Source organism: Hipposideros armiger, unplaced genomic scaffold, assembly GCF_001890085.2.
Source record: "Hipposideros armiger isolate ML-2016 unplaced genomic scaffold, ASM189008v1 scaffold_10, whole genome shotgun sequence".
NCBI classification, from domain to species: Eukaryota; Metazoa; Chordata; class Mammalia; order Chiroptera; family Hipposideridae; genus Hipposideros; species Hipposideros armiger.
In genome coordinates this window covers 8,917,154-8,929,979 of record NW_017731360.1, presented here as the reverse complement: position 1 = coordinate 8,929,979, position 12,826 = coordinate 8,917,154, and the positions used below count along the sequence as shown (strand labels likewise).

Here is a 12,826-nt window from a genome sequence, read left to right as displayed (position 1 = left end):
CACACACACACACACACACACACACACACACCGTTTCCTCATTGTGTGCTCTTGGCACTTGTTGGTTCTTTATGCCACTTGCTGTGTGACCTTGGATGAGTGCTGTTCCTCTCTGGGCCTGGTTCTACCATCTGTACAATGAAGTCCTTGGACTCAGTCATCCCTGTGTATCTTGCCAGACTGATGTTCTGGGTCCACTCTGTCTGTGGGTTCCCAGCCCTCTTTTCACAACTCTCAGGCTCCAAGTGCACTGTATGGCTCCTCAATTCCAGAATCCCAGAGACCTTGGGAGTTTCCTGGGCCAACCTCAGCCCTGTATCCTTATCTCACAACATCCCCTAAGGTGCTAATCCAGCTCAAGCCCACACTCCAAAAACAGGGAGCTCTTTCTCTCCTTGTGCCTTTCTTATCTTTGGACAAGTCTGGCAGTCAGAAAGTTCTTGTCATTCAGCTGAGATCTGCCTGCCCAGCCCTAGTCCTGACCTCTGGACTCCCACATGTTTCTACCCCTCTGCCCTGTGAGTTCACCAAGAGCTCGAACCCCACTGTGCTTTTACACGCCTTGGCCCATTCAATCCTCAAGAGGTTTGGGTCCGGTTATTAGACCCACTTTATGGACGCTCTCAAAGAGGTTGAATAATTTCCTAAGACCTCACCACACAGTAAGACCTGAGTTCTGCTCTTAATTCATGCTTTTTATGTCAGTTTAGCAATATTGCCCCTACTGAAGCTACTTTGGAAATGTGTGGAGTGTTTTGAGCTATCATAATAGCATGTAGTGGGCTTGGGCTAAATTATACCATTATTGTTGCCCATGGACATAGACGCTTATAAAGGGACTGGGAGGGGATGGACAGGACTCCACCATCCTCACAAAATGCAGGCATTTTGAATAAACCTGTTTTTCTTTCCACCAAAAAAAAAGGGGGGGGGCGCTGGGAAAGAATATAGGAAACCCTTCTAGATTAGGGCCAATCCTGCGAGTCTTGAAGGATGAGTAAGAATTCGCCAAGTGCAGAAGTGAAGGAGGACATTCCAGGTAGAAGAATCACCTTGAGCAAAGGCCAGGAGGAAGCAGTGGAGCTTGATCAGGGTGAGAAGAGTGGGCCAACAGGCAGGCAGGGTCCCCTAGGCCCACAGCCCTCTCACCCCTGTCTGTCTTTCCTTGTTTCTTCGGGCCAGATGGGGCAGTGGTGTGCACGCTCCAGTTCCCTAGCCCCAGCTGGTACTGGGACACGGTGACCAAGATCTGCGTGTTCCTCTTCGCCTTCGTCGTGCCCATTCTCATCATCACCGTGTGCTACGGGCTCATGCTTCTGCGCCTGCGCAGTGTGCGCCTGCTGTCAGGCTCCAAGGAGAAGGACCGCAGTTTGCGGCGCATCACGCGCATGGTGCTAGTGGTGGTGGGCGCCTTCGTGGTGTGCTGGGCACCCATCCACATCTTCGTCATCGTCTGGACCCTGGTGGACATCGACCGCCGCGACCCTCTCGTGGTAGCCGCGCTGCACCTGTGCATCGCCCTCGGCTATGCCAACAGCAGCCTCAACCCCGTGCTCTACGCCTTCCTCGATGAGAACTTCAAACGCTGCTTCCGCCAGCTCTGCCGCTCGCCCTGCGGCCGCCCGGAGCCCAGTGGCTTCAGCCGCGCCCGCGAAGCCACGGCCCGCGAACGGGTTACCGCCTGCACCCCTACCGACGGCCCCGGCAGTGGCGCCGCCGCCTGACCAGGACCGACCGGCCCGCCGCACACCCCTCCGGAGTGACCTGGTGGTCACACCAAGTTCTAATGGGGGCGGGGGCCACCACGCGGAAGGGAGCCGGCGGAGGCCGTTTTGGAGAAGGGGGCTGGGCTTGAGACGAGGCAGGGGCAGAGACATGGGTCCCCTGAAGTGGGTGGACCGCTGGTCTGGGGCGGGGCAGAGGGCAGGACAGTGGGGCGGTGCCTCTGGGCTGAGTGCGTGGTCAAGGGCTCTGGGCTGTGGGGCGGGAGGAGGAGGAGCTAGCGACTCCAGAGGGTGGGACCTGTGGCTCTAGCGCTGGGCAGGTAAGCAGGGTCTCTACAGTGGGGCAGGACCACAACCTTGGCACAGCCTCGAGTTCTAACCCTGAGCCGAGCTTGCGGGAGGGGGGATCCTGCTGGAGACCTGAAGACCTCGGGCCCAGGTCTCAAGAGGGGCGGTGGTTTGAGAATGGAGCCGCAAGACTGGGCCAGGCCTCTGTGTGGTGAGGAGGGGCGTCTTTTGGAGTGAGCCGGAAGGACAGGACAGTGAGCCGTGGCTACTGCTCAAGATTGGGCCGCAGAGATAGGGCCTCTGTGCAGGAGATAGGGGCCTCAATTTTGGGGTAGAGTCCCAGCCCCAAGTTCTAGCAAGAGGCGGGGCTTGCTGCGAGCCTCAGCTTGACATCTTTATAAATAAAGAGAAATTAAAATAGAGAGGGAGAGAGAAATATATACCTTCTCTCTCCTTGACAGTCATTTCCTTGGAATGGGCAGACGTGCCTCAGCATCGAAGTAGGGTCCCCAGCACTGCGTCCCACTGGGGGTTGGGACACGACAACGGAGCAGGGCCAGTAGCTCCCGAGTAGGGTAGTGGGACAGGGCCTTAGCTTGGGTAGGGTCTCCAGCCCCCAGCTCTATCTGGCCACAGAAGGAATGTGGAGGTCTTGCGGCTTCCGTTACAAAAAACAGAGCTGCAGGTCAGCCTCTGTACCAAAGGTGGTGGGCGGTGGGCGGAGGTGGGAAGTGGGAGGTGGTTCTGCTTTGAGGTTAAGTCTTGGAGCCAGAGGGCAGATGCTTTGGGGGGGGGGTCTCTAGAACCCTGGCTTCTCCGGCCCAGGAGCTGGAGGACAGAAGTCCGCAAGTTAGAGCTCTCTGGAGAGTAAGTACACCTGGACCTGGGTGGGGTGTTTGAAATGCCAGTTCAGTTTCCCTCCTTCCGGTCTCTGGGTCTTTGGCTCCTGAGAAGAGCCTCCTAGAAACCCTCTCTCCCTTCTCCCAATATGTGGCTGTGCCCAGTGTGTCCAGTGAGCTGACACTGCCCGCACAGGGACCTGACTCTGAAGGAACTGGAGGGTGTAAGTGGAGGGGAAGCTTTTATAACTGTAATGCTAATGGCAGTGTGTGCTCCCCTGTCTCTTTTCCCCCAGACTCCCAGGTCCCCCTCTGCTCTAGCTGCCCCCTCCAAGCTGCTGACAGGGGAGTTCCACCCAGAGCTAGGCATAGTTCTCTTTATTTTATTCAGGCATTCTCAGATCTCTGCTTCCCCCAATATCAGGGTCTGTCCTTGTTTCCAGTGCCTCCCCCATGCCTCATCTCCCCCACCCCCCACTCTCCCCTTCCTCACAGACACTGCCTCAGTCATAAATTCTGATTCCCTATTGAAGCAGTGTTCTGACATCCTTGTAAAAACAAATTTAATTTTCTTCCCTTTTTGGGACAGATAGAAAGAAATTGACGTCTTTGTCTCAAGCAAAAAGAAAAAAAAAAGAAACAATATACCTCTTCTTCCTTTGACAGTCATTTCCTTGGAACAAAAGCCTTTCCTATCTGGGAGGCTGTCACTCTGACAGGGGCTGAACTAGCATTCAGGGAGTTGGGGAATTAGAAATCGAAAGGGGCTTTGGACACATTAGGGGTAGGGATGCCCTTAGTGGGCAAAGCATAGTCCATTTCTCAGGGTGAGGTTCCCGGAAGCCGCAGACCTGGGAATTTTTTTCCCACAGGAAAGGCCCCACTAGTGCCCTGGAAGGTGTGGGGCAGCGCCCAGCACTCGGATCCAGCCTACTAAGCTATCTAGGCCTGAGGTCTCAGCTCACCTTATCACCTTCGCCATCCACATGGAGCCTGTGACCATCGAGACCTCTGTGTCTGAATGGGGCGGGTGTCAGCAAGGCAGGAACACTCCTGGACACTCCTTTTCACTTTGGGACCCTTCCTGAGAATGCCTTGGGAAGATGTCAGAGGAAGGGGACAATTTACGAACTGGGGGAGACTTCTGAAGGAGGTGACATTGGATCCAGTTCTGTTTATTCTTGCAAGGAAGAATAAACCTCTTCAACTTCTCTCAGGACACGCCTGTCTCAAGGCTGCTCCTGGCCTGCTCACTGATACTTCCTATGGCTATGACAGATCTGGGTCCCTTTTACCATTTCTCATATATATATTTGTCCTGAGCTTAGCAGGGGCTGGGTCCAGACCACGTGCATTTAAGGTACAGCAAACCATATTGAAATCTACTTCACTCCTGGCTGTGCACGTTGGGCACTGGAATTTGGAAATGAGTCAAGTACACCTCTGCCCTCAGAAGGTTTGAGCCTGTGCAGGGAGACGAAGCATAAACAGATCACTGCATCTCAGTGTGATGCGTGCAGTGACAGGGAGCCCAAGGGAAGGTGTCACAGGAAAGTGCCTTTTCCAGCTTTTTACCAAAACATTTGTAGCAATTCTGGAAGAGGTAGAAAGGTATCATAAGGCCTTAAAGGATGACTAGGGGTTGGTCACCCTGAAGAGGGCACAGCATGTGCAAAAGCATGAAAATGTTCAAGTGCTTGGCCAACCTGAGAAGCTGTGTGCAGCTGGAGCATGGGGCTTAACAGCGTTTCTGATGCCAACCCCAGGTGGACATTGGGTGGGGCCTGGGAAAAATAGTATTACCCTTATTTTAGATGAGAAGTCAGACCCAGAGAGGTAAAGCCAGTCGCCCCTAAGTCACAGAGCTTGTTAGTGGTGGCAGAACTCAGGTCAGTAGAAAGCCAGGGTCCAAGTTTCCAGTGAATTCCAGGCATCATAAAAGTAGAAGGGCCCTTAGAAGCTAGAACCCAGGATGAGGTTTTTGAAGACTTAAAACCAAATGGAAAAATCTGAAGGAAAGGGCAATTTTCCATGAACTTTTGTTCCTCCTGGCACTCTCTAACTCTTCACATTTCAAAATGTACTGTGCACGATGCATTTTAAAACTCCACATTGACAGTGTAATTCTAGATCATCACAGGGCTCTCAAAGCTGTGGAGTAGGTCTGATTTCCCCCAAAATTTCCATTCCTCTTTCTTCAGGAGGTGGGAGGGAAGTTTTTGCCTCTAGTTTCAAAATGTCCTACAATTTCAGTGGTCGAGGCTAGAGTCAGGTCTTGGCTTTCCCTCTCTGTGCCTCAGTTTCCTCCTGTAATGTATGTACAATAAGAAAGATTAATAAAAACAAGATACTTATTTTGCAACCCGCTTGTTCTAGTTCAGGGTTGCGGGTAGCCAGGGCCTCTCCCTGCAGCTCAGCATACAAGGCAGGACCCACCCTGGACAGGACACCTTTCCTTCACAGGTCCACTCACACACACGCCCACATTCACTCAGACTGGGACCATTTAGACACACCAATTCACCTCACATGCATATTTTTGGGATGTGGGAGGAAACCAGAGTCCCTAGGAAAAACCTACATAGGCATGGGAGAACGTGCAAACTCCACACAGTGGCCCTGGCCAGGAATCAATTGGGCTTTTGTCTCATCAGTGTTACAATGAAATAACATTGGATGAAACATTATTCGAGGACCTAGGTAAGTCCTTAGCACATTAGTAAGCTCTTAGCACATGGTAAGTTGCCTTCATTACTTAAAAATGGAGTTGCAGGGCCCGCCGAGTGGCACGTTGGTTAAGAGCTGGCTTGGGACACCAGAGGACCTCGGTTCGGATCCCACATATAAGGGCTAGTGACACTGCCCTCTACAGCTAAGATGCTGAGCAACAGCTCAACCTGGAGCTGGGCTGCCGTGAGGCGACAGTGTAGGCTGCAGCCCCTGCTGTAGTGGGTTGCCATGGGCTACCCTGTGTAGCCAGCAGCCAGCGTGAGCGGCCAGCAGCCGCAGTGAACAGCCGTCCAGAAGCCGGCGACTGATCTGACTCGCCTGGGAAGAGCGCAATGATGGTGCCAACTTGGGCCAGTGAAGCAACGTCCTCCACAACTAGACTGAAGAACAAAAGGACAGCAACTTGTCTGTTCCCCTCCCTCCAATTCCCCAGCGCTGTTTCCATCCCCCAATTCCCCAATAAAAATCTTTAAAAAAAAAATTTAAAAAAAAATCCTTTAAAAAAAAAAATGGAGTTGCAATGCAAGGTCAGAGCTAGAGACCTAGAAGGAAAGTAGATGATCTTTCAGGACTAGTAATGAAAAGAGAGAAGAAACTGGGGACCCAGCCTGGGGATCCTTCTAGGCTCAGGAGACGCTGTGGAGAGTGAGAAGCTGTTGAGAAGGAGGAGGATGGGGAGAATGTGTTGCCATGGAAACTGGAGGATGAGGGCGTTCCCAGGGGGAGGGAGTGATGGATAATGTCAAGTGTCATATAAGAGAGTCTGGGAGTGGGGAGGGCAGGAGGGTGATGGGAATAAACCGGAGTACTCAAGTTTAGTCTCCCACATGGCCTGGGAAGCCCCAAACCTGGATTTAAATCTCAGCTCTGAAGCTAACTGGCTGTGTGACTTAGGCAAGGGATTTGCCCTCTCTTGAGTTTCTGTTTCTTCCTAGGTCAAAGATGAAGGAATGAGTCAGTCTCTAATATGATGCTTAGTCTCTAATAAGATTCCTGATTTTGCTAGATTCTTGGCCACTTACTAGCAGTGTGATCTTAGGCAAGTCACTTCACTTCCAAGAGCCCACTCTGAAGGCTAGAGGTGGTGCGGGTGAGGTGCTTACCAAAGTTCCTGGCATGTGGCAGGTCCCCAACACAGGCTTATTTTTATAACCATGATGGGGTTGCCAGAGGCAGCTGTCTAAGGGGGTTTGCTTGGCTTCCAATTTGAAGTGCTCCTCCAGGGAGAGAGGGGCTGCCAGAGTCCTGAGAGGACTTGAAGGAGCAACAATGCAGGCTGAGCACCTGCTAGGTCCACCCAAGGACCAGCTCTCTCTGTTTTCAGCAACAGCTTCCTAGCCCAGGGCCTGGCCTCTGGCTGCCTTCCCTGCCTGGAAACTACTGCAGATCCATGTGGGAGCATCTCAGCAGGCTCCAAAGCCCCTAGGAAGGGATGCCCCTGGGTTGTGGCCCCAGCACTCACAGACAAAACACATACACACACCTTTCTCTCATTATGGATTTATTCATTATTATTTATTCTTTTATTTCTTGGCACTGAGCGCATAGTGCTGGGAGCTGGGGGGAGTCTGGGCCCGGTCCCCCACTCTGAGCTTGCAGATGTTGGAAGACTGGGGACTAGGATGGCTGGCTGTGTGGTTCTGGTGGCAGGCAGCTTGGGATTTCAAAATGGGCCGCAGAGAGGGACTGGTGAGGGCCTTCAAGATGGACATCATGATGGAGTAGAGCGCTAGGCTGGGGGTTGCCCAGGTTCTAGCCCTGTCACCTCCACTGGCCATGAGCCCACCTGGGGCCCAGCCCTTCCCAGAGTGCAGAATGCTTTCACACACCCTTCTCAGTGAGAGGCCCATGTGATGACAGTAGGTAATACACAGCATGTAGAGCTTGTCATTGACCTAAGCACTTTACATAGGGTAATTTATTTCATCTTCACAGCATGACGATGAAGCAGGCATTATTATTATTACCTCGATTTTACAGATGAAGAAACTGAGGCTCAGAAAGGGGAATGACTGGCCAAGGCCACATGGCGTGTTGATGGCTGGGCCATCAAGGATCCCATCTGAGATCTGTCAAGTCCGTTTCCTCTGCTTTCCTTTTCCTGTCTCCCAAGAGGAACTCAGCGATTCCACAGAGGACACCAGGGAGACCTGTGCCCAGCTCACAGGCATGGACTGGGCATTCCCGGTGCCAGGTTCTGTATCTCAGCACCTTGGCAAGAGAGCCACATGCCAGCCACCCAAGAAACTGCTGTGACCTTGGCAGGTCCCTTTCCCCATTCATTCCCTCCCTGCCTTGGAAGACCTGCTTGCTCTGTAATTTCTCGACTGCCTGCCATAACTTTGCTGTATAACCTTGGGCAAGTCACTTCACTCTTTGAGCCCATTTCCTCAACCTGGATGACCATGCTTACCTGGTAAGAACTTGTGAAGATTTAGAAAGCTACGAGTGAAAGACCTTGACTGTTTTGGTCAAGAAAATGTTCCCAGCAAGTTGCGCTGCAACTGGCACACAGTAGTTATTCTACCCAGTGGATGAAAGACGTGCCTGGTGCATAGTAAGTGCTCGACAAATGAAGTTTTTTAATATTATGTAGTGTTTTTAGATTACATGTGCCGACCCATGTCTCTTAATGCTGTAGCAGGTCAGGAGCAAAGGACTTCCTCTTTTAACCATCTCCTTGAGTTTCAGAAGGTGGGACAGAATGCATCGGAGAAGAAATTATCAAGAGAATGTCTTCTCCCCAAGTACCTTATACATAGCTGTCCCCTTTTGTCCTCACCAGGACTGCTCTCCCAGGTACCTGGGTGGCACTGGCCTAGGCCTTGGAGCCTGAACGTTTGAGTCACGGGGATGGAGTCCTTTGGTGGGTGTCAGTGCAGGTGACATCCATCTGAAGGGACTCATCTTCTAGAATCTTCTCTTGGAAGGAGTCCCAAGCCAGGAGACAGGGACTGTGGGTTGACTCTCTTTGTCTTCCACTTCCTTGCTGTGTGACTTTGGGCAAGTTTCTGTCTATCTCTGGGCCTCTACACAATGGAGGGACAGAGGTAGGTGCTGATGGGTTCTGGGGGCTCTGGGAGAGAACAGAGACATTTTCCTCATGTTCCTTGACCCCAGAAATAGATATCTATTGGTAAAATCCCCTGGGATTTGCCAAGAGGCAGGGAAAAGGATGCCTGGGGGTCTGGTGTTTATAATTGGAGCTGCTCTACTTTGGGGTGAAGGAAGCAGCCATGTCACAAACGAAGCTTGACTCAAACACCTGCCTATCCCAGGTCCCATCTTGGTACTAAAGACTCAACCTTCTGTTTTCCCAATAAACTGAGCACTATTCTTAGCCTCTGCATCTCTGGCTATTTCTTTTGCTCACCTTCTGTGATTCCCTTGTGTTGGGGGGCCCCCAGTCTGGGGGTGGGGGGGTGATATAGACCTGCTCACTCACACTGGGTAGAAACTATAGCCCTACCCTCAGGACCTGTCTTGGAGGGAGACAAAACACTGTCCTTAAGAACCCTGTCTGGTTGGAGAGACAGACACGCAGGTAGCTGTAGCCACTTCCTAGAGTAGGCCCCAAACCAAACCAGGCCCCTGGGCCCCTACTCCTTCTCCCGCCCTCCAATTGGCTCCTCCTTTTCCCCTGTGGCCCACCCCTCTCATCTAAGTCCCTTGTTCTCCAGAGCCCTTCCTATCCCACATGCCCCTCGGGACTCCCTCTAACTCCCGCTTCCCGCCACCCTACTCCCACCTCACTTCCATCCCCCTGCCCCACAGTGACCTTGCCTTTGGCTCCAGAAGCCCCAAACCTCTGTGCATTCAAGGCAACCCTGGGTGTGGGAGTTACAGCCTGATGCCCCAAGAGACCTTCTCCACCTCCTCAGTGTTCTCAAATATTGGTTGGTCCTGATGGTTAATAAGTAACTCTCTGGAAGGGAAACTTCCTGGCCCAGGACCTGCCTTCCCACCACGTGTGACCCGATACTTAAGAGGGCACCAGGACATGGAGCCCCTTTTCCTCTTCTGGGGCAATCTTCCTTCAGAGACCCAGAGCCTCAGCCCCGGGCAGCCCACCTGGGGCTGCTGTGCCAAGGTGATGAGCATCCAGGTGGTGGGATGCCCTGACTCAGCCTGGGATCTCAGCCCCCCTCAGCTGTAGACTAGGGGCAGCAGCTGGACAGGGCTACTAGCCTTCCCAGGGAGCGGAAGGAGCTTGGTGGCTGGGCCTCAATTTGCTCACAGAGAGGGACTCAGGTCAAGGAGACTTCACAGAGGCCTGCCAGCTGCACCCAGAGCTAACTCCCACTGAGACTGGGCAGGACATCTCTAAAGGTGAGAGACGGGGGGGGCGGGGAGAGAGAGAGAGAGAGTTGGCACAGCATGTGCAAGAGCAGCTGGGTGTTTATTTGAACACCTGTGCCAGTGGAGATTTTTCATTTCCTTCTGTGTACACCCCGAGGAAAAGCATATCTATATGACCATGCTGGGCATCACTTTCCTCTTTTGTAAAATAGGATAACAATTATTATAACTCACTTATCAGGACTTTCCTGAGGACCCAATAAGACGACTGCTGTGCAAGGTAACTAGGGCACATTATTATTGTTGGGAAACACACTCTGCCTTTAGCCTTCAATAACTCCCAGTTGCTTGAAAAATCCAGATGACCTCCCCCCTTCCCAGTGGAGGATTCTAGGAATCTAAGTTCAGTCTTGCCTGTCTGCAACCTCAAACTCCCTCGGAGGGAGAAGGGAACCCTCCACAGGAAGAGAACTGGGGCCTAGCCCAAGGGCAGGCAGCTCTCAAAGAAGTGGAGCAGGCAGGGCAGACTCCTGTCATGTGCCAACTTCATCACCCTTCCAGGTCAGTTCTACTTCCTCTGCCTCCAGGAAGCCTTCTGTGATTGCTCTGTACTGACCTTTCACCTCCCTTGAATCCCTCACAGTGGCTACCAGGACTCCCCCACACTGAGCAAGAGCTACTCTTTCTCAACAGGCTGCCAGGCCCCCACAGCATCGCCAGACACATGGGAACCCTGCTGCTCCCTAAGAGTAAAAGGAAAGATAGTAGAAAGGAGCAGGTTTTTATTCCTTCAATAACATTTATGGTTACTACAGAATGATCATTATAGAAACTGAGAAACTTGATAAGCTTGAAAAGAATGGGGGGAAAATTACCCATAGTTCCGCCATTCTGTTAACATTTGAGTGTACTCCCTTCCCCAGGGGAACCCCCAGGGGATACACAGGTGATTTCAGAGCCCTCTGAAATGGGGTGTGTGCCATGTCACCATGCACCTTGCTGCAGGATTCATTGGAGGTGCCAGGAGGCCTGGTCCAGGACCCAAAATGTTCACAGGTGCTGCACTGGGGTGGTCCACACATGCCACACTGTCACATGCACATAGACCCGGAGGTCACACCTACACACACCTGTGTGCACAAACATCCTCCCATACAGGCCTTCACACTGTCAGGTATATTCTGTTCTCTCACCCAGACTCCTGGCACCTGTATACATCTTACTCACATACACATGCACATATGCATTCATACCACAGGTACACACATGCATTTCTGTGTACACACACTTCCCACTGGGGCACACACTCACTCATACACCTAACGTTCGTATACGCGTAGAAAGCCAAACAACTTGGCCTGAGAGAAATGTAGGCGAGTTTACGGGGTGGACAGGCACATTTCCCGGTCGCTGCTGCCACCTACTGGCCATGTCTGGCATTGGCACCCTTATTTAGTTCCTACTCCTGTCTTCTGATCTGGTGTCCCGCTCAGTCAGTCACCTGCTCCACCTTCTCCTCATCCCTGGAAGCTGTGGACTGGAACTGGTTCCTGAAAGAGGGTCTTGAATGAGGGAAGCATTCTGTTGGGAGACACAGGGTGAGCGTGGGCTGGGCAGGGTGGGGGAACTATCACTGACTGACCACCCATTTTGAGTTAGGCACTGAAGTCCTTTACAGCTATTATCTCATTTATTTTCTCAATCTCATGTGCCTTATGCCATGCCTGGCACATGAAAAGTCATAATAATTCTTTCAACTGAATAATTATAAACACTGCAAAGGGAGTATGTTTTGCAAATGGGGATATGGAGGTTCAGAGAGGGGAAGTGACGTGCCCAAAGCCAGGCAACAGTTTCCTTTGATAGTCAGGACATGGCTCTGAAGAAAAAGACAAGGAAGATGCAGCAAAGCTGAAAATCTTTACTAAGACCTGCAGGAAATCCAGCCCAGATCTCCAGCCCTAGGGGACCAAGAGAAGGGCCCAGAGGTAGATGACGTCAACCTGGGGGATAACTTCCCCACCCAGGCAGTTTCCTCTATAAGCTGCTGCTTCAAATTCATTCATTCAACTAATAGCTACTGTAAACAGTGCGCAGGCTCTGAGCTGAGGCTGAGGGTAAGTAGTGAGCCAACAACAAAAGTCCAGTCTCTGCCCTCATTTCAGTGTGGGGGCTCCCAAAGGGCCCCTTCCTTGCTGTCGTGTGTGCATGGGCCCCTGGAAACCCTTTCACCTGCTCTTTGCCATTCTGGCTGTACTGAGTGGATGGGGGTGGTGGAGGGCGTGGAGATTTGGGTCGGGGGTGGGAAGGGATGGTTCAGCCCCAACTGTCCAGTATTGAGGGTGAGCAAAGAGAGCCTCAAACCTGGAGTCAAGCAGACCTAGGTTTGAATCCAGCCTCAGCCACTAACTTGTTCTGTGACCTTGTTCACACCTCTTAGCTTTGCTGGGCCTCTGTTAAAGCAAAGGGCTTGAACTTGAACGGTGGTTCCAACTCATGGTTCCTTAGGACCCCCCGGGATAGGCCAAGCATGTGGACCTTCCAACACCCTATGCTCCCCGAGCTTCCCTCTGTTTTCCACGTGGGGCTTCTAAAAGAATTTGACAGTCACTTGGACTAGTTGGTCTCTAAGTTATTCTTAGCCCTGAAAGCTTTAAGACTCAGTCCACGTCTGACCTGATCACCGGATTGTGAGCTAGAGAAGGGCTGGGACTGAGTCTGAATCCTCTTTCCCACCCCCACCCCCCAGGCCTGGCTGCAAGAGGAGGGGCTTAGGATGTGTCCATCTGGACTGACCACATGTGGGCAACATCAGACTGACAACACCGCAGGGACTCAGACAACTCTGTACTGACCGGAAGCTCCTATGCCAAGCACAATGCTGGCACTGCCTGGGGAGGCAGGGGCAGGCAGAGAAGCCTTCCTGGGGCTGGACCCCCCAAGCCT

General features: G+C 52.2%; 1 protein-coding gene across 1 annotated transcript in view; it reads left to right on the top strand.

The window, feature by feature from the left end:
• The window catches only part of OPRD1 (opioid receptor delta 1), a 45,236-nt gene extending 39,547 nt beyond the window's left edge, over positions 1–5,689 (top strand). The window contains exon 3 of the mRNA XM_019660882.1: positions 1,183–5,689. Coding sequence (XP_019516427.1) covers positions 1,183–1,724 — 542 coding nt within the window. The 3' untranslated portion in view covers positions 1,725–5,689. The remainder of the gene's footprint in view (positions 1–1,182) is intronic.
• The last annotated feature ends 7,137 nt before the right edge of the window (positions 5,690–12,826 follow it).